Source organism: Microcaecilia unicolor, chromosome 4, assembly GCF_901765095.1.
Source record: "Microcaecilia unicolor chromosome 4, aMicUni1.1, whole genome shotgun sequence".
In the NCBI taxonomy this organism is placed as follows: Eukaryota; Metazoa; Chordata; class Amphibia; order Gymnophiona; family Siphonopidae; genus Microcaecilia; species Microcaecilia unicolor.
In genome coordinates, this window is record NC_044034.1 from 349,785,083 (window position 1) to 349,807,244 (window position 22,162).

The window sequence follows — 22,162 nt, forward strand, 5'->3', positions numbered from 1 at the left end:
AGAGGGGGGTCGGGGGGGGGGGGGCAAATTTCCCCGGGCCCGGGCCTCCAAGGGGTCCCGGCACCGGGGTCATGCCGCCGGCGCTGCAGTCCACGGTGTCACCTGCCTGCCTCCATGGCTCCGGGCCGCTTCATTCAAAGCGGCAGTCGCAGATCGCGTCTCTTCTGGCCTTCCCTCCCTGTGTCCTGCCCTCATGGAAACCAGAAGTTGCATCACATGAGGGCGGGGACACAGGGAGGGAAGGCCAGAAGAGACACGATCTGCGACTGCCGCTTTGAATGAAGGGGGCCCGGAGTCATGGAGGCAGGCAGGTGAGACCACAGACTGCAGCGACGGGGACGGGGCGGCCTTGCCCCGGCCTAGTCTCTCGGCAGCCCTTGCACCCACATTTGGTTCTGAGCGTCAGGGCATGTTTGGAATTAGGTTACTCCTCCATTCCTTTAAGTACTTATGTTCTGTGTGCCTCAGATAACCAACTGCCCAGTCTTTGGGTATGTAACTATACTACTATTTAGCATTTCTATAGCGCTACAAGGCATACGCAGCGCTGCACAAACATACAAGAAAGACAGTCCCTGCTCAAAGAGCTTACAATCTAATAGACAAAAAATAAAGTAAGCAAATCAAATCAATTAATGTGAACGGGAAGGAAGAGAGGAGGGTAGGTGGAGGCGAGTGGTTACGAGTCAAAAGCAATGTTAAAGAGGTGGACTTTCAGTCTAGATTTAAAGGTGGCCAAGGATGGGGCAAGACGTAGGGGCTCAGGAAGTTTATTCCAGGCGTAGGGTGCAGCGAGACAGAAGGCGCGAAGTCTGGAGTTGGCAGTAGTGGAGAAGGGAACAGATAAGAAGGATTTATCCATGGAGCGGAGTGCACGGGAAGGGGTGTAGGGAAGGACGAGTGTGGAGAGATACTGGGGAGCAGCAGAGTGAATACATTTATAGGTTAGTAGAAGAAGTTTGAACAGGATGCGAAAACGGATAGGGAGCCAGTGAAGGGTCTTGAGGAGAGGGGTAGTATGAGTAAAGCGACCCTGGCGATCATAAAAGTGATTTGTATTACAGCTACAAAAGCTGAGAACAACATCCCATTTCTCCCATCCTCTGACCACACTATAAGCACAGGTCAAAGGCAGATTATTATTGTGAAGGAAACAAAAGATGAGAACCCTTTCAAAAGTCAGATCTGCCCCATATTTGCTTACCAGGTCTGTAGCATTTTAATAAGGTGTGGAAGAAACTCCAGTTGGCACCTTGCGTTTCTGGTCCCTACATAATTGAGCCTTCTCTGCATAGAATCACAGACAAAACACCTAGGAAGTGCCTTAACAAGAGCAGGTTCCACCTTCTGTACGTTTTAGAGAACTCCAAAATATGGGTTTGTTACCCATCTTTAATTCTGAAGACCTGGGCCAAGGCGCCCAGGAAGACACATCAACAATGGCAGTATGTACCTTAATTTTCCTCTCAACTAAGCATGTGCATGCAAAAAAAAAAAAAAAAGGTAAGCAAGGCATCCCTGGACTGCATTTGCATCCATTCAAGTCTATAGGGCAAGCGGTTATAAATGGAACAGGGCAACAGCAGTAGAAGCCATCAAGTTTGTCACCTACAGCCCACAGCACCAGAAGAGGGGCAAAGGGCACAAACAGTGGCAGGAAGACTAGAGGCAACATTAAAACATGACAGCAGATAAAAGCCATATGACCCATCCAGTCTGCCCATCCTCTGTAACCCCTAACTCTTCCTTTTCCTAAAAGCGATCCCACATGCAAGCAACACAAGAGGGCCAAGGGAGTAAAAGAGGGCAAAGCAGCACCAACACTGGCAAGAAGTCTAGGGCATAGGCAGATGAATAAAGCGGGCATCAGCTGAATAGTGCCAGTGTCTGCATAAGCCCCTCCTCTCCCTACCGCCACCTACTGGCCTGCCCCTGATCAGTTCACCTTTTTGTTTCGGGTGCTCAGAGGTGATATTCAGCAGCAGTCCCTGCTTTAGTGCCCCTGAATATCGGTGGTTGAGTGGTGAAAAGCCTCTGTTTGTAGGATTATTCTAATACAATGTTTGTTTGTTTTTTTTTGTTACATTTGTACCCCGCCCTTTCCCACTCATGGCAGGCTCAATGCGGCTTACATATTGTATACAGGTACTTATTTGTACCTGGGGAAATGGAGGGTTAAGTGACTTGCCCAGAGTCACAAGGAGCTGCCTGTGCCTGAGGTGGGAATCAAACTCAGTTCCTCAGTTCCCCAGGACCAAAGTCCACCATCCTAACCACTAGGCCAATCTAAAATGTCTTGCAGCAGTATTAAAAAAAAAAAAAAAAAAAAGCTTATACACTGAATATTTTTTTTTATGTTATCTAGCAAAGACATTGTATTGGTGGGCTAAAAATGTTGTTTAAATAAAAGTTAAATCACATCCAACACTTGAAACAGAATTTGCAAATATTATAGTAAAAAAATAAATAAAATACATAAATATTTTGTCAAAAGTTTTTATTTTACAGTAAAGAATTTTATTTAACAATAAAAACAAGAACAAAACAAAAACATGACTCAGTGGTGTAACGTGACAACACAATAGAACAGTCGACTAATGTCATAAAAAGCAAGCAGTTTCTACACAACGATTAACAATGGAAATAAATTTTCAGCTGTGATATTACCTACAGAATCATTATTCTGAAATCCTACTGGATATAAAGGTCATATATCATTCCACAAAAAAATTATTTTAACGTCCAATTTTTTTGTGATACATGGTTTTGATTACCCAGAATATTGCTCTGCAATGGCAGAAGAAATTGACGAGTATATTAAATGTGTACAAACAGAGAAACCTGTAGACCAATCTATTTGGTTTTGCAATTATTCGCTTTGTCTCTATTTTTCTTTCAGGGAGTAAATTTTATAACAGAACAGCTCTGGGAAAGTTGGGGAAAAAGTGTCTCACCCAAAATCCGCCCAGGCAGCACACAAAATACTTGAAAGGTATTAATCCGCAAACAAATCTTTTCCAGAGATGGGTAGGCGGTAGAACGAGAGGACATGAAACGAGATTGAAGGGGAGCACACTCAAAAAAGATGTCAGGAAGTATTTTTTCACGGAGAGGGTGGTGGATGCTTGGAATGCCCTCCCGCGGGAGGTGGTGGAGATGAAAACGGTAACGGAATTCAAACATGCGTGGGATATGCATAAAGGAATCATGTTCAGAAGAAATGGATCCTCAGGAGCTTAGCCAAAATTGGATGGCGGAGCAGGTGGGGGGAAGAGGGGTTGGTGGTTGGGAGGTGTGGATAGTGGAGGGCAGACTTATACGGTCTGTGCCAGAGCCGGAGATGGGAGGCGGGACTGGTGGTTGGGAGGCGGGAAATACTGCTGGGCAGACTTGCACGGTCTGTGCCCTGAAAAAGGCAGGTACAAATCAAGGTAAGGTATACACATATGAGTTTATCTTGTTGGGCAGACTGGATGGACCATGCAGGTCTTTTTCTGCCATCATCTACTATGTTACTATGTTACCTGCTCCGAAAAGTTTGATTTTGTGCATTGCATTCAAAATTTTAAATAGAATACATGTATAGTAACAATTCCGTCCCAGCTCCACTCCCAGAAATGCCTACTCGTAGTCCACATAAAAGGTGGACACACATAAAAAACATGCTCTGCATGTGAAAAATGCTGCATAAAAACCTACCACGTCTGTTAATGTTTAGAACAGTAGTGTGTAACATACCTCGTGTATACTAAACACAATTTCAACATGAAACCGTTACATTAAAAGTCAAGTTATCTTGTGAAACATTGCATTCGTTCACTGCATGAAACTGTTCCGTTATAACACTTCCCATCACTAAAGTCATTAACGGGACCAATCATATTTATCCTATTTCTCATACATATTGGTATCAGGTATCACAAAAATCTTATGGCAATTTTAGTGACCCCTGCATTAACCTGGCCCACCTGATGGCTAAAATAAATACTCCAAAAAAACAAAAACAAAAAAAAGAAAAGGATCAACCCTATGCACGAAACCAAAGACAACAAAAAAGGAGGGTTGGGCATTGGCCCTCCAGTAAGATCCAAACCAAGGTCACAGGCAGTGGCGATCCTAGGTCGGCTGCCACCCGGGGCAGATCGCTGCTGCGCACCGCCCCCCCCCCCCCCCCGGGGTGCAGCACGACACCCCCCCCCCCCCCCGGCACAGTAACATAACACCCCCCTCCCCGGTGCATCAAGCCCCCCCTGGCGCAATGACACCCCCCTCCCCGGGTGCAGAGAGCAGCCGCGCGCCTGTCGGCTCCAATGGCTCCCTGCTCCCTCTGCCCCGGAACAGGAAGTAACCTGTTCTGGGGCAGAGGGAGCAGGGAACCAGCAGAACCGACAGACGCACGGCTGCTCTCTGCACCCTCCAGCAGCGTGCACCCTAACCGGACCGCCCCCACCGCCCTTGCTACGCCACTGGTCACAAGTGTATCAGTCAATGCATTTATTAGAGAACCAGCTTTTAAAAAGGACTCGGCATGGGCCTGTGTTTGGAGTCGTGCAATCTTATCTATCAGTAGATATTAAAAAGAGCCTGGAACATCAATTGTTACAACAACTGAATGTCATACCAAAACACACAGGAGCCCTTTTACTAAGCCGCGTAACGCTCTACGTGTGCCCAACGTGCACCAAAATGGAGTTAACCACCCGGCTACTGCGGTAATTTCATTTTTGGCACAGGGCTGAAAAATAATTTTTATTTTTGGACGCGCACCAAATGCCACTTGGCACTCGTCCAATACGTGCATCCAAAAATAAAAATTACCGCATGATACATTACCGCTAGGTCAATGGCTGGAGGTAAGGTCGCACGTCCGTTTTTGGCAAAAATTTTAAAAAGGCATTTTTTACAGGTGCACTGAAAAATGATTCTGCATGCGCCCAAAACACTCATCTACAGTACCACACGCCATTTTCCAGTGCACCTTTGTAAAAGGGACCCACAGTGGTTAAATGAATTGCTGAGACCTTTCGATGTGTATTTTAATAACGGCACCAGCTTCTGACCGGGATTTTTTTTTCCCCCCCGTGACGTTCAGTTGTTCCTTACGAGCAAATCAATAAGATTGCATGACTTCTGAGGCAGGAGTTTTCATGCCGAAAAACAACTCTGTCTCGAGTCTTTTACAGTTGGTGCTTTACTAAATACATTGATTTTTACGCCCGTGAACCTTGGTCTGGATCTTACCGGGAAGGCCAATTGTCCAGCCCTATTTAATTTTTTTGTTATCTTTAAAATAAATACTAACATTACAATTTGACAAATGAATTTGGACACTGTGCTCATATGTATAAATACATTCAGACATAAATATCTTTACATTACTATTGGTAACATTTCTCAACTAGGAGGAGGTAGCTCACCTGAAATATATACTGTACCACAAGAGCACTTCCAGTAACAAAGGCATTTCTAAAATTAATTGCTGTTTAGCATGTATACTGTCATTTGTGGACCAACAAAAATCAGCAACCGTCAAGAATTCCAGCAAGAGAAGCTTCGGGCACAAGTTTCTTGCACGTTCCTTCGCCTCCTATCACTTCCACTCATCCCCTAACCCCCCCCCCCCCCCCCCCCCCCCCCCCCCCCCGATTTAACAGATCCAGGATCAGCAGAGGCAGAACAAAGATTTCCCTGATAGTAAAATGCTGCAGTCAGTCCTGACTATAGAGCCAAGAGTCAGCACTGCAGCAACTGCAATGGGAGCTTTCTTTGCAAACAGATATCTAGAGAGGAAGAAGGGGCAGGGCTGCCATGGGGGATTAGGACTATTTAATGAACACATGAGTTAGTGTCACAGATTATTATCGTGCACATTTCTGCTAGAATAAGGCACAGAAAGGGGGCGTTGACATCATGTGTTGGGGGTGGGGGGTAGCCACACTAAGAATAACTTACAAATAGTGTTCTTGAGGGTTGATTATTTTCTTGAGAAATTCGTTTAAATTTACCATTACAGTCAGGGCCCTATTCTATAAAAGTTATGATCCTAAATTTGCACTCCTAAAATTTATGCTAATTTATAAGCATAATTTACACTCCTAAGAGCATAATCTATTTTGGAGCATAGAGTATGTTCATAATTTAGGAGCATAAATTTTTAGGAGTGTACATTTACCTTTATAAAATAAGGCCCTTTGAAGGCTCTGGGCATCACAGAGGCTTGAAAAGGACATGAATACAAGAACAATAGCTTCTACAGACAAGGACACTCTTCAGGAGAAATGAAGAAGCAGACAGGAGGAAAGGAATGTACAGAAATTACTTCAGATAACCTTGTTCTTGGGCGTTGGAGATTTTTTTTTTTTTTTAAATGGTAGAAGAAACAAACAAACTGATTTTTGTTGATCCTTTAGTGAATCAAAAAATTAGCTAGTCAAGTATTAACACAGCAAATATAACCACTGCTGTCCTCTGGAAAACCAGAGCTGTGGCAGCCATAATGTAGTCCATGAAAGGACTATATTTCATTGAGAAACACTACATGCTTTTCTGTAAAGAAAGGCCGCTAGAAATCCACACACAGTTCCCGGTTGAATGCACAATGTCAGGAGTCTGAAGAGGATCTTGCTTGGATTTCTTCATGCCGTTGGTACTTTCTTATACTGCTACATATTCCACTCAGCAGGAAAATCAGTGCTATGACTGCAAAGTAACCGGCGTAAATCTTGAACTGCCGATGAAGGAAAAAAAAAAAAAAAAAGATAGAAATGTGGTTATGCTAAAGATGAACAGTGCATAAAAAGAACCTCTTATTTATTTACTAGTAAAAAAAAGGCCTGTTTCTGGAGCCAATGAAACGGGCGCTAGCAAGGCTTTCCTGTGCCCTCCCCCCCCACACCCGTCGTCGATGTGGGTGAATTGCTCCACCTCCGCCCTCAATGTCAACGTTTGACGTGAGGGCGGGGCCCCAAGGCTGTGATTTTCTCGGCTTCAGAGCTTCGAATTTACGAACCTTGGCTTCAGTGACGTCATCCGACAATAGAACGTTGAGGGTGAGTTTTATATATATAGATTTGTTGCATTTGTACCCCACATTTTCCCACCTATTTGCAGGCTCAATGTGGCTTACATAGTACCGTCAAAGGCGTTTGCTCAGTCGGTGGATAACAAATACAAAGTTGTATAGTGATCGTATGAGGTATAAGTGGAGGGGCGGAATGGATGAAGATTGCGTGATGTCCTGTTCGATCATAGTCATGCTGTGTTGGTAGGTGAAGAGGGTTGCGTGGGGTCGTTCTTATGTGCCTCAAAACATCGACTTGTCTGTCACTTGCTTTTTTTTCCCCCCCTCTCTCTTTTCACTTAAAATATATTTTTACATTTCAGAAACCTAGACTAGGTGGCCAGCCGAGATGGGCTTTGCAGTTTGTCATCCCCTTCCTCCTCTTTACTGCTACAGCACAGACCTTACTTGATTTTAAAAAGCACAGAATATTTTTAAAAGTCACTGCCCAAATTTGTTCCCACCACTACCACCAAGGGGCTTCAATACACGTACAATAACAGTACGTAAATGCACGTAAATCTCCCTCAACTGCTACATTTCTATATCTATATATTCAGTTGGTGTAAATGGCCATGCCTTAAGTTGGGTATGATTCCCAGACGTAAGCGCTGTTCTATAATCCATTCCTAATTTTAATCGTGGTTTATAGAATAGGTTTTTTTCAGTGCCAATTTATTTGGCACCATGTACAGAATCTAGCCCATAGATCACAAGTTGCACGGCTATATTGACTGCAAAACAGGAGGGGGGGGGGGCTGTTCATGCCATTTTGTGCCAGTTCTTAATTGTAAAATAAATTAGCAAAACGACCAGAAGGATAAAAACCTGCATTATAGAAGGCCTGATGTAAAAAAAAAGTTGCCAGCACCGCTCACAGCCCATTGGGAAGAAAAGAACCAAGTCATTCAATCTCTCAAATATTTTGTCACCAAATATCCAATTTGGAAGGGAAGTTTTCCAAATACTTACTTTCTTTCTTTTCAGTATTTCTATACCACCTAGACCTAGGCAGTTTACAATTTTCTTTTTCAGGTACTGGTACTGTCGCTAATGGACTCGCAATCTAAGCAGTATATACTGTACCTGGGGAAATACAGGGCTAAGTGACCTGCAGAGGGAATTGAACCTGGTTTCCCAGGATCTCAACCCACCGCTGACCATCAGGCAGTAGCAGGAATCGAACCCAGCTCCCCAGGTCCACAACCAGCTGCACTAAAGAGCAGAGGACCTGAGGAAATTGAGACAGTTCTGAGTGGCCGCAAATGCTATTATGTGAGACCCTCGATTTTCTCTCCCAAAGGCCTTTGATCTGTATATATTTAGAGAGTGTGAGTGTCTTATTTCTCTTGACCTCTCTGGGGACAAGGATAAAAGAACCGGTAGTTCCCCGGTGGGGAAGGGCATAAGAAAGATCAGCTTGGCCCTAAATGCTTTCAGGGTGAATGTTGAAACTGAATGGCAGGCATTTCTCAGTTCGAGTGTGAGCATGTTCAAATTTAGACTCGACACAGGAGTGTGTGCATGCATCAGTGTCTTTTGCAGAAAGCAATGCATAAGCAGAGTTTTGTATTTCGTTAAGTTCTTAAAAATTATCTCCATGTTTGCATTTGAAAAATGTATACCAAATTCTTGTTTAGAATTCACTGAACTCAACTGTGTCCAGGTGAAACCACTGGCCAGGTCAGGGCTATTTGGAGAAATCTGTGATGCTTCAAGACTGGATCACGTAAGAAAAGACTGCAGAAGCAGGGAAGAGGACGAAGAGGGGAATGTAGTCTACCAAAGTTTGATGTTTTGGCCTAGACGGCTCTTAAGAAGAGTTAACCCCTATGGGTTAGAGGCTGTAAAAAAAGGTACTCTTGTATTTGGTTAGATGCTCTGGCATATAGAACAGGCAGCTCAAAGGCTTCTTTCATAAATGCCAAATTCAAAGTGCCCTAATGTTTTGATTGTTTTGAAAAAAATTCTAATTTACCAAATAATAATGAGCTGTAAATACAGCAAAACAAGCTTGCCCTTCCTTTCAAGCATGCATCAGACTCCCCACCCTAAGTATTCCACATCAAGTACACCAGATCTAAAATGTGATTCAACACATCCCTTGTTCTTACCTGTGTAAATATATCTAACCCGAGGCCACTTGAATCAACAACGATCAAAGTGATCAAGGTTTGCAACAAAAGCGCAATGAAAGTGTTGACGCCAAAGACAAGGGCGTAGCGCTCCATGCTCAGATTTGCAGCAATCTGGAATCTTGGGAACAAGAAGAGAGAAAAGAAACCCATGATATAAATCATAACTATTTGCTTCCTGATCAGAGGACAGGATTGAGAAATGAAAAACCAGCAGCATTCTGTGGCAAACTATCAGTTCAGCTAATGTCAATGCAGTACCTGCGAGCTGCTGTGAAAGGTTCATCGGACAGCTGAAGGTTAGCAGCGGTTTTAGGCTTTTCTTACTGTATAAATATACAGGCTTGAGGGGCCCTTTTACAAGGGCACACTGAAAAATGGCCTGCAGTAGTGTAGACGTGTGTTTTGGGCGCAAGCAAAATCATTTTTCAGCGCACCTGTAAAAAATACCTTTTTATGATTCAATATTTTTATTAAGGACAAATATATCACTATCACATACATCAATAGTTACATGTAGTTCAAACATTCCAAGTTTTATAACAATCAAAAATCCATAACCATCCTCAAATTTTATCCTAAGTGTCCCCCCCTCCCCACCTCGCTTTTGTTACGCCCTATGGGCTCCAAAGTAATCATAGCAGCTGCAGTCATATTTTGTTAAAGATTAGGCTTCTGTCGCGCTGTGTGAGCTTGGCCAAATAGGGACTCCAAATCTTAAGAAATCGAGCTTTACATTTGTAGGTGCCTCTGGCCTCCTGCACTTCCCATGTTAATACTTGATGTACTTGGTTGCACCAGTGCTAGAATTCAGGGGTATCCGGTGAGGTCCACATTTGCAAGATGCACTTCCGTGCTATCAAATAGAGCTTGCGACACAGTATTATTTCTTCCGCTTTAAGCCCCCTGAATGAACCAGGACAGTCCAGTACCACCTGCATGGGTATTCCCTGGACGCGACTCAGCATAAAAAGGGAGAGAAAAGCCACCACCCACCTCCAAAAATATCTTATAACTATACAACCCCATAACCCGTGATAAAAAGAATTATCAGAAGCTTTACATTTCAGGCAGGTAGGTGTATCAATTCCCCCCGCTCGAAATAGCTGAACCTGTGTAAAGTATGCCCTATTTATAACTCGATAGGCTCATTTCTCTGTATCCCGCCCCGCTGATTAATTGGGGAATACCTTTAAGGTGAGCTGCAATGTCCCAAAAAGCAAGATCACATCCTACATTTACTTCCCATCTTCGCCTAAGTTGGGCCAGGTCTTTCCCAGGTGCCATAGACCATATTCTCTTCTGAAGACTAGAAACAGAAGGAGCCTCAAATAAATGTCTGAATCTTCTTGCCTAGTTTAAAATTGAGTGCCTCCTTGTCTAAAGAACGAACATAGTGCTTCAGCTGGCAATAAGCAAAAGTATCACCCCAGCAAATAGATTAAAAATACCTTTTTTAAATTTTTGCCGAAAGTGGATGTGCGGCAAAATGAAAATTCCTGCGTGACCATTTTGGGTCTGAGACCTTACAGCCAGCCGTCAACCGGGCGGTAATGGTCTACGCGCATAGAATGACGATTACCGCCAGCACACGTCAAAAATGAAATTACAGCCGGGCGGTAACTCAGAATGGACACGTGTTGGGTGCGTGTAGGCGCCTATGTGGCTTAGTAAAAGGGCCCCTTAGTGTATTTACAATCCAAAAGAGAAACTCCAGTGCTAAGACATCTTGCAATAATAAGACTTTCATAATACTTACCTGAAACTACCCTTGCCATGCTGTTCAAATCTGCTCAGTATTTTTTTAAGACTTTATATTTATTGAAATTTCAAAAATACAATCCAAGCAATTTTCCACTTGAATCAAAACAAAGATCTTAGGAAATCAAATACAAAGGAAAAAATGTGCTACATATTTGCTAATAACAAATTAAAAATAAGCAAAAAAAGTAGGGAGAAGAAAAATCAGGAGGAACAAAGAATAAAATGAAGTTATACAACAAAAGTAAATGGAGCCAGACATGTTTATAAATCAGTGAGCATCAACTTTACAAGAACTATTTACGCTTTAAATGTCCCAATGCCATCACATTATAGGTATTAGCATAGGAGCCAACTTTTCAAAATGATTGGGGGTGCTGAAATTTTTTTTTTTTTACAGATGGTGCATTCCCCGCTCCCCTCTACCCCTCCCCCTGCGTTCCAGCCCCTCCCGCCCTCCCAGTTCCAGGGGCCCGCCCGCCCTCCCCTCCCTCCGAGTTCCAAGGCCCCCCTCCATCTGAATTTTAAAAGCCTTACCTTGTGTCAGTGAAAAGCGTGCACTGCAGGCTCGTCGGCGCTTCAGCCTTCCCTTCTGTGTCTCGGATCTGGTCTGGTCCCGCCCTCATTTCCTGTTTCCACAAGGGCGGGACCAGACCAGAGCCGAGAGACAGAAGGGGAAGGCTGAAGCGCCGACGAGTTCCAATGAGTTTACAACATTGATAATGCTGCTAATGGTCCTCAGAATTCTGAGCAAGTGAAATTTCTGAAAGCAACATAAAATGCTAGACACAGCTGAAATATGAGAGAGAGAGAGAGAGAGAGAGATAACTGGGAAAGGACAGGAATACATACGTTGCAATGGTAATGAGCAGCATGTAGACGCTCCTGAAGAGCACGTAAGATGCGTAGCACACCCATATGTTTCTCACTGTGTCCATAACATACACAGCCGCAGCAATAAGAATTGCGAACATTGACAGAGCCAGTTCACCCCAGGTAGACCAGGACAGTTTTACGTAGCCCACTGCAAATACTGCAACAGCTCCTACAAAGGACAGTAATACAAACACAGAATTAATAATTCAGCTGATAGCAGTCGCTGCTACAACAACAACAACAAAAAAATCTGATGCTGACTGCAAGTTAGCACACGCATGAATACAATGGGAACATATAACCTAAAAATGCAAGTGCATACCAACTCCATGCTTTAGTACTACACGACTAGATAAATGCAGGGCTGTACACATTATATGCAGGTACTTTCTCTGTCCCTAGAAGGCTCACAATCTAGGGTTTGGTTTTTTTTGTACCTGGGGCAATGGAGGGTTAAGTGACTTGCCCAAGGTCACAAGGAGCTGCAGTGGGAATCAAACCCAAGCTGCCAGGATCAAAGTCCGCTGCTCCACTCCACTAATTTCAATAACATAAGTAGTTTTTTTTTTCCTCCGTTTGTTTTTAATTACTGCAAGAGTTATTACACATTAAGACATTTTTAATAGGTTAAAAATAAACTTGTCATTTAGTTGTGCTGTTTTTTTCCAATAGGAGAGAACATCCTTGTGTGGTACTGCGACACAAGCGTTCCTTTAATCATTCACCAGCAGGTTATAACACAGATAATATATGTGGCTATTGGAATTGTTTGCCGCACAAAATTTTGCATCTATCAGCCACAGGCATTGTTTAGAACTCACTGGTGAATGATTAAATAAGCCCGTGTCCCAGTTCAGCTTCTCTGTACTGCATTAGGCTGTTCTATTTTAATGAACAAAAAACAGTGAAGATGACGGTGAAGGTGAAAAATAAAAGGCGACCACCTAATCAACTATAAAAAATGTTATTGATAATAAAAAAAAATTTTAAAATAAGTAATTGGGACTCGACACAGCTGTGTTTCGGCCTGACAGGCCTGCATCAGGGAGTCTTTTCACCATACAGACAATCTTGTTTTCATTCACAAATGATTATAACGAAAAACTTGAGCCGAAGCTTCTGCTCGGTTTGTTCTTCAAGATTCACTTGAAAAATGTTTCTCATTCAAGTTGCTACTGAAAGCTACTTGAACACGAGACTCTGTCCGGAGCTTAATTTAACAATATAGCTTTCAGTAGCAACTTGAACGAGAAACATTTTTCAAGTGAATCTTGAAGAACAAACCGAGCAGAAGCTTTGGCTCAAGTTTTTCGTTATAATCATTTGTGAATGAAAACAAGATTGTCTGTATGGTGAAAAGACTCCCTGATGCAGGCTTGTCAGGCCGAAACACAGCTGTGTCGAGTCCCAATCACCTACTTTTTAAAATTTTTATTATCAATAAAAATTTTTATAATTGATTATTGGAGGTCATCTTTTTTTCACCTACACCTTCAGTCATCTTCGCTGTTTTTTGTCGTTTGACTTGCTTTCTGCAAAGACTGGTTTCTTCTGGGGGGGGGGGGGGGGTTTCCCGCTATTTTAAAGAACAGCAGCACAATTTATTATTATTAGTTTTTAATCTGTGAAGCGTTTTGATGTACTCAAACTAATGACAAGCAGATTGAAGACAAATCGTAGAAAGTTTTCTTTGCTCCTTTATGCAGCACAGAATTTGAGATGTGAAACCCACTGCTGGAGGATGTAGTCAAGGCAAGTGACATAGCAGGATTCAAAAGAGAGAAAACTGGACAAGCTGCTGCAGGAAAAGTACAAAGGTGAAATTATGTCATACCTGTTAATTTCCTTTCCTTTAGTCAGGCTGTACCATCCTGAAGAAACAAGCGTCATTCCCTCCTACCAGTAGATGGAGGTAGAGAAAACTGATCTTTCTAGTGAACTCACCGATATAACCTTCTGGTATTCAGTGGAAAACTCCAGGATGCATCTGCCAACGCAGCAGAAGGTCCCTCTTGTAGAGCACACCCATGCTCCATCAGCCATTGCAGCTTTTTTTGGAATACGAGCCTCAACACTATATCCATGGCACTTATTTTTCATTACTTTAACTGTTTAGGTTCTCTTTTTTTGTTTGTTTTAATCCACTTTATGAGACAAAAGGCAGAGCAGCCCAAGAGCCCCAAGCCCAAATGTTCCGAGGACTAGTCTCAGAATAATGCAGCCTTGACTAAAGAAAAGGATATTAACAGGTATGATGTTTCACCTTCCTAGTTGTCTGGGCCAAACAAGCAGGACGTACCCAAGCAGACTCACTGGGTGGGGAAAGACAAGGCCCCCCCAAATGACAGATCTACCAAAGTCCAAACAGGCTTTGGCTTGCATGTCAATCCTGTAATGCTTCCCAAAAGAGAACAGTGATGACCATATTGCTACCTGATATCCTCCAGAGAAACTGCCCGGGCCTCTCTGCCCAGGTCGGCACCTGAGCTCAAGTGGAACAAGCTTGCAACTTAGAAGGAGCTACCTTTATTCCTCAACGGCCACCTTGTTCCACCTCGTACCACAATCTTTGAGGCTGCATGACCCAAGGACCAAGCAAAATAACAGAGGCGAGTCAAGAGACAAAACTTGTTCATTATCTGCAAGTAAATGGAGAAGAACCCTGCGGAGGTCCAGCTTGTAAAGCCTTTGGGCTGAAGCATCCAAGTTCCCCTTCACAAAGTTGGGAAACAAACCTAATTCACATGAAACAAAGAAGCCACCTTGGGCAGAAAGGAGTGGTGCACTTAATCATCTGAAAAGGAGAGGTGAGCGTCCTAGCAAGAAAGAACCTGGAGCTTCAACACTCTCCAAGCCAAACAGATTGTGACCAGAAAGACTTCAAGACTGTCTTCAAGATAAGGTCTTTAACCGAAGCTGCCCTCAGGGACTTCAAAAGGTGCCTCAGGAGTACGGAAGGCTGCACTAGAAGACATAAAATGAGCAACCTATTTCATGGATCGGGCAATGTCTCCCTTTGTAGTGAGGGAAACCCCCACGAATCTTGCCTCGATAGCAAGAGAGTGCTGCCAGCTGAACCTTGAAAGAGTTAAGCGCCAGACCCTGATCAAACACCTGCTGCAAAAACCTGAGAATCGGGAACCTGCGCTTTCCAGGGAGACGAGCACTCAGCACACCAAGATTCAACTATAACCCCTGCAAATGACAGCCTAAATACAAGCCATCCCTGAAGCAAAACTCAGCTTGAGCTGTTGCTCCACCCTCTTATTTATTAGAATTTATTTACCACCTTTTTGAAGGAATTCACTCGAGGCAGCATACATTAAGGAGTGTACATTAAGGCATTCTCCCTGAGAGTGAAACCTCCCTGGACAGGTACAGCAGTCTTCTTTGACTGCTGTAACTAGGGCATCACTGGAAAGTCTTCCCATCCCCTTTATCATTTTCGTTGCCCTTCTCTGTACCTTTTCAAATTTCACTATACCTTTCTGAGATGAGGTGACCAGAACTGCACACAGTATTCGAGGTGTGGTTGCAACATGGTGCAATACAAAGGCATTATAACATTCTAATTTTTGCTTTCCTTTCATAGAAACACGATGGCAGATTTGGGCCAAATGGGCCATTCTCTGTAACCACCTAGCCCTAAGATAAACCACGCTAGCGATTCCCACGTGGCAAATGAGCGGAAGCCCATTCAATTCCCATGGGCTTCCTCTCATTTGCAGCACCAGGAATCGCTAGTGCAGTTTAGTAAAAAAGTGGCCTAGGGGTTAGGGTGGTGGACTCTGGTCCTGGGGAACTGAGTTCGATTCGCACTTCAGGCACAGGCAGCTCCTTGTGACTGTGGGCAAGTCACTTAACCCTCCATTGCCCCATGTAAGCCGCACTGAGCCTGCCATGAGTGGGAAAGCGCAGGGTACAAATGTAACAAAAATAAAATAGATACTATTGGAGATTCTACATGGAATGCTGCTATTCCACTAGCAACATTCCATGTAGAAGGCTGCACAGGCTTCTGTTTCTGTGAGTCTGACGTCCTGCACGTACGTGCAGGACGTCAGACTCATAGAAGCAGAAGCCTGCGCGGCCACATTGGTGATCTGCAAGGGCCGACTTCTACATGGAATGTTGCTAGTGGAATAGCAACGTTCCAGAATCTTCAATAGTAGCAACAATGGAGGAGTGGCCTAGTGGTTAGGGTGGTGGACTTTGGTCCTGAGGAACTGAGTTCGATTCCCACTTCAGGCACAGGCAGCTCCTTGTGACTCTGGGCAAGTCACTTAACCCTCCATTGCTCCATGTAAGCCGCATTGAGCCTGCCATGAGTGGGGAAGCACAGGGTACAAATGTAACAAATAAAAAAAAAAAATAAAATAAAAAAAAAAAAAGAGGGCCTTAAGCTCTCTGCTATGGCCTTGTCTTCCCTGAGTGTCTCCTCTACCACCTCAGTCATCTAAAGGTCCAACTGATTCTTTTACCGGCTTCTTTCATTTAATATACCTAAAAAAGTTTTTACTATGTGTTCTGCCTCTAGTGCAATCTTCTTTTCAAAGTCTCTCTTTGCCTTCCTCATCAGCACTTCGATTTGACTTGCCATGCCTTATGCTGTTTCCAATTATTTTCAGATAGATCCTTCTTCCACTTTCTGAAGGATTTTCCTGTTCACGTTACTTGTTACATTCTGATCTTTATAGCTCTGTTTATGTAATGAAAAGCTTAATAAAATTTAGTTTGTATCCCCCTTTCTCCTCCTGGGTTTAATGCTCCTGACCACTCCTTTACTACTCTCCTATCCGGCAGGATTAATTTTGTTACAAATAGGAGGAATTGCTGCTTGAAGAAGAATAACACCAGTTTAATCTTGTGAAAATAACACGTGAATGATAACTCATGATATCTCAGCCTGACTCTTCCCAAACCAGCAGGAGGTCATAGAGTTCAGGTTCCAAATGGACTGGAAAGAACTAAAAAAAACAGAACAAAAGAATACACAGACAGAGCCACAACAATTTGTGCCGTCTTAAGAATCACATGCTAGAGAGAAATAAAGGTTAGATCATGTTAAATAATTCCAAAGTATATATTTTTATTACTCTAAGTTCTCTACAATCAACACTTATAAGGGAGGGAAAAAACCCAAGATTGTAGTAAACAGTATGCTTTTCAGCGAGTGACTATCCTGAACTGCTGACAAGTTATACTAAGGAACTACAAATGAGCCATCACTGCAGTCTTTTTGCTTGAAACCTGACCCCAGACTAATGAACCCTCCAACCAGGGCCTTACCAACACAGTAAGCGTGGTAAGCGCCGCAGGGGGGGCGCCTGCCTTCAAGGGCGCCGCGCCGTCGAGCTGTATTTAAAAAACAAAAACAAAACCTTAGTCCTCCGCTCCATCCCCGATTCCCCGGTGCTTTAAATTTACCTCGCTACGCCTCCGACGTCTGCGCTGCGTCAGTGAAAGCGCTGCCTGTCTGACGTCTCTCCACCAGCCTTCCCCCTTTGCTCGTTCGTTCCCTCTGTGTCCCGCCCTCAAGGAAATTACATCAGAAGAAGGCGGGACACAGAGGGAACGATCGAGCGAAGGGAAGGCTGGTGGAGAGACATCAGACAGGCAGCGCTTTCACGGATGCTGCGCAGACGTCGGAGCCAGAGGCAGGTAAATTTAAAGCGCCGGGGAATCGGGGATGGAGCGGGAGGCGGCTCAGGCCAAACCCAACCATTTCCTCCATCTAGCCCCAGACGGCAGCTTGGGGGAGCAGCGCTCGGCTCTTTGGCACCGCCTAGCTCATCATGCGCCTTGGAGCCAGGCAGGTCGGGGGGGGGGGGGGGGCGTGCACCAACATAATCTGCAGGGGGGCGCCAACTGATGGTCTGCAGGGGGGCGCCAGAGACCCTAGGCACGGCCCTGCCTCCAACAACAGACTGCTATCCCCCAAGACCGTATTACCATGCATCAGTACTTCAGCCTTCTCTTACCTAGCAATGTCGAAACCGCTTCCACGCTGCCGTTGTAGATCTCCGAGTTCTGAGAAGGCATCACCTTCTCCCATAATCCTTGGGAATAATTTATGACTTGGAAGTAGCCGCAGGTTGAAAGCGCCCACCATACTGACCAGCACAGCAATGGTCGAGAGGAGTAACACTGCAGGAAGTCCTGCCACAATACTTTCAGTACTTCCAAGAAATTAGCAGTCTGTTCTTGCACTGACTGAAAAAAAATATATATATATATAGATAAAAGGTATATATTGAAAATACCTACTTTGTATAGGGCAAAATTCGCCCTTTCCTCTCTGAGCACACCACCCGAACTCTCATCCACTCTCTCATTACCTCTCGCCTTGACTACTGCAACCTACTCCTCACTGGCCTCCCACTTTGCCATCTATCCCCCCTTCAGTCCGTTCAGAACTCTGCTGCACGTCTTATCTTCTGCCTGGACTGATATACTCATATCACCCCTCTCCTCAAGTCACTTCATTGGCTTCCGATCAGGTACCGCATACAGTTCAAGCTTCTCCTACTAACCTACAAATGCACTCAATCTGCAGCCTCTCGCTACCTCTCTACCCTCATCTCCCCTTACATTCCCGCCTGAAATCTCCGCTCACAGGACAAATCCCTCCTATCAGTACCCTTTCTCCACCACCGCCAACTCCAGACTCCGCCCTTTCTGCCTCGCCTCACCCTATGCTCGGAATAAACTCCCTGAGCCCAAAAGCCAAGCCCCCTCCCTACCCATCTTCAAATCCTTGCTCAAAGCCCACCTCTTCAATGTCGCTTTCGGCACCTAACCATTGTACCTCTATCCAGGAAATCTAGACTGCCTCAATCTTGATTGACTGCACTTTTTGTCCTTTGATTGTAAGCTCCTTTGAGCAGGGACTGTCCTTCTTTGTTAATTATACAGCGTTAGAAATGTGCTGCTGTAAACCATGTTCGCAGAAGGTCACTTCAATGGTTACAAGGGTCCGTCCCAAAGGGTTTGGGCACAGGGAGATTAAGCGACAACCATGCAGCAATGGGATGCATAGACAGAGGAGCCAAAACTGGTTCTCTAGGGTGTGAATTTAAACCAATCTAAAACTATGTGCATGAATCTGACAAGAGGTCTGGAAGATTTTCATGAGATGATCCAACAATAAGTCACCAACCAGGAAAATCTAAACTCCAGAGTGAGATGGAATCAGATTCTAAACTTCTTTATAGGGCTATGTATTATGAAAATATTTATTTTAGTTACATTTGTACCCCGCACTTTCCCACTCATGGCAGGCTCAATGCGGCTTACATATACAGGTACTTATTTGTACATGGAGCAATGGAGGGTTAAGTGACTTGCCCAGAGTCACAAGGAGCTGTGCCTGAAGTGGGAATTGAACTCAGTTCCCCAGGACCAGAGTCCACCACCCTAACCACTAGGCCACTCCTCCACTCCAAATCTGTACATTAACTACTGCAAATACAACTCATAAAAAAGGAAACACTTTGGAAAGGTTGGTTAACAAAACAGTTCTGTTAAACAAGATCTAATATTTAAAACGTTTTCTACAAAATCATAACCACCTATGGTTATTACAAGATTTATTTACAGTAATAGGTCATTGCATTTTAGCTTCTGCATTCAGCAGACACTCTTTGCTCCTGGCAATGCCAATGTCCTGCTCTGACTGTGGCACACAGCATTTTTTTAAATGAAAAATCACAGATCTCCCTCCCACCACCACCTTTGGTTTTGTGGAAGTCAGGATTTTTCAGACTTCAGAAATTCACCCAAGATGCTGTACTGCCGCAACAGAAGTTAATGCTGCCAGCGGCACCGTTTTCTTCTCTGCCTACCAGAAGTTAAATGCTAAAAAGCAGATACCCTACCTAGAAATGGAGTGCAGGAGTAGCCTAGTGGTTAGGGTGGTGGACTTTGGTCCTGGGGAACTGAGGAACTGAGTTTGATTCCCGGCACAGGCAGCTCCTTGTGACTCTGGGCAAGTCACTTAACCCTCCATTGCCCCATGTAAGCCGCATTGAGCCTGCCATGAGTGGGAAAGCGCAGGGTACAAATGTAACAAAAATAAAATAGATACTATTGGAGATTCTACATGGAATGTTGCTACTGTTGGAGATTCTACATGGAATGTTGCTATTCCACTAGCAACGTTCCATGTAGAAGGCTGCGCAGGCTTCTGTTTCTGTGAGTCTGACGTCCTGCACGTCAGACTCACAGAAGCAGAAGCCTGCGCGGCCACATTGGTAATCTGCAAGGGCCGACTTTTACATGTAGAATCTCAAATAGTAGCAACAGTGGAGGAGTGGCCTAGTGGTCAAGGTGATGGACTTTGGTCCTGAGGAACTGAGTTCGATTCCCACTTCAGGCACAGGCAGCTCCTTGTGACTCTGGGCAAGTCACTTAACCCTCCATTGCCCCATGTAAGCCGCATTGAGCCTGCCATGAGTGGGAAAGCGCAGGGTACAAATGTAACAAAAATAAAATAGATACTATTGAAGATTCTACATGGAATGTTGCTACTATTGGAGATTCTACATGGAATGTTGCTATTCCACTAGCAACATTCCATGTAGAAGGCTGCGCAGGCTTCTGTTTCTGTGAGTCTGACGTCCTGCAGGACGTCAGACTCAAAGAAGCCTGCGCGGCCACATGGTTAGGGTGGTAGACTTTGGTCCTGGGGAACTCAGGCACAGGCAGCTCCTTGTGACTCTGGGCAAGTCACTTAACCCTCCATTGCTCCATGTAAGCCGCATTAAGCCTGCCAAGAGTGGGAAAGCGCGGGGTACAAATGTAACAAAAATTAAATAAAATAAATAAATAAATATACAGCCAAGACTGCAATGATAAAGCATTAAGCACTAGCATTACTGCAACATATTCCCAAACACACATTTTTATAAACAATCACAGACTCACAGAAACAGAAGCCTGCACAGCCTTCTACATGGAATGTTGCTAGTGGAATAGCAACATTCCATGTAGAATCTCCAATAGTAGCAACATTCCATGTAGAATCTCCAATAGTATCTATTTTATTTTTGTTACATTTGTACCCTGCGCTTTCCCACTCATGGCAGGCTCAATGCGGCTTACATGGGGCAATGGAGGGTTAAGTGACTTGCCCAGAGTCACAAGGAGCTGCCTATGCCTGAAGTGGGAATCGAACTCAGTTCCTCAGGACCAAAGTCTACCACCCTAACCACTAGGCCACTCCTCCACTGTTGCTACTATTTGAGATTCTACATGGAATGTTGATATTCCACCAATGTGGCCGCACAGGCTTCTGCGAGTCTGACGTCCTGCACGTATGTGCAGGACGTCAGACTCACAGAAACAGAAGCCTGCGCAGCCTTCTACATGGAATGTTTGCTAGTGGAATAGCAACATTCCATGTAGAATCTCCAATAGTAGCAACATTCCATGTAGAATCTCCATTAGTATCTATTTTATTTTTGTTACATTTGTTCCCTGCGCTTTCCCACTCATGGCAGGCTCAATGCGGCTTACATGGGGCAATGGAGGGTTAAGTGACTTGCCCAGAGTCACAAGGAGCTGCCTGTGCCTGAAGTGGGAATCGAACTCAGTTCCCCAGGACCATGGGAGATATAGTCTAAATGGGTAACAGTCATCAGGATCAAATAGCTGGTTTGAAAATTTAATTACAATCATTCGGGTAAGCTTTTTTGAAGAGGTGGGTCTTCATTTCCTGAAGGATAGATGGTCGTTGATTTTCCGAATGGGTCTTGGCAGAGCGTTCCAGAGCTGGCTGCCCAAGAAGGAGAAACCAGACGCATAGGAGGTCTTATATTTAATACCCTTGCAATTTGGGAGGTGTAAATTAAGGTGGGTGCGAGACGACAATGGCCTATTTCTGGCTGGGAGGTCATTGAGACTGTTCATGTAGTTAGGGGATTCACCATATATGATCTTATGAATCATAGTGAGGACTTTAACATTTATTTTCTCTCTAACTGGAAGCCAGTGAAGCTTCTCTCGAAGAGGAGTTGCAGTGTCAAATCTTGACTTGCCAAATTTTGAGAACAAGAGGCCATAGGATAGTTACGACAGGGGATTCTGAATTGAAGACTCTGAACAAGAAATATTAAGTGAATCGACTGGAATGTTCCAGCCATCTCTGCAAGCAAACAGCACATGTTAGGTGCCGGGAGAAGGCACCTGATAAGTTGCATTCTGCACATCAATGTACCGGCCCTACACAACAACAGATGCTGGGATCATCTCTAAGGCAGGGGTTTCTCAGCTGAGTCCTCGGGACACACCTAGCCAATCAGGTTTTCAGGATACCCGCAATAAATATGCA

General features: G+C 44.3%; 1 protein-coding gene across 1 annotated transcript in view; it reads right to left on the bottom strand.

Annotated features, from left to right (window-relative positions):
• Positions 1 to 6,121: 6,121 nt before the first annotated feature.
• Positions 6,122 to 22,162, bottom strand: part of SLC19A2 (solute carrier family 19 member 2) — a 33,583-nt gene continuing 17,542 nt past the window's right edge. Inside the window, exons 4-7 of the mRNA XM_030202232.1 lie at positions 17,814 to 18,045; positions 11,809 to 12,001; positions 9,175 to 9,316; positions 6,122 to 6,727 (exon numbers count right to left, since the gene is read on the bottom strand). Of these exons, the coding sequence (XP_030058092.1) occupies positions 6,602 to 6,727; positions 9,175 to 9,316; positions 11,809 to 12,001; positions 17,814 to 18,045 (693 nt within the window). The 3' untranslated portion in view covers positions 6,122 to 6,601. The remainder of the gene's footprint in view (positions 6,728 to 9,174; positions 9,317 to 11,808; positions 12,002 to 17,813; positions 18,046 to 22,162) is intronic.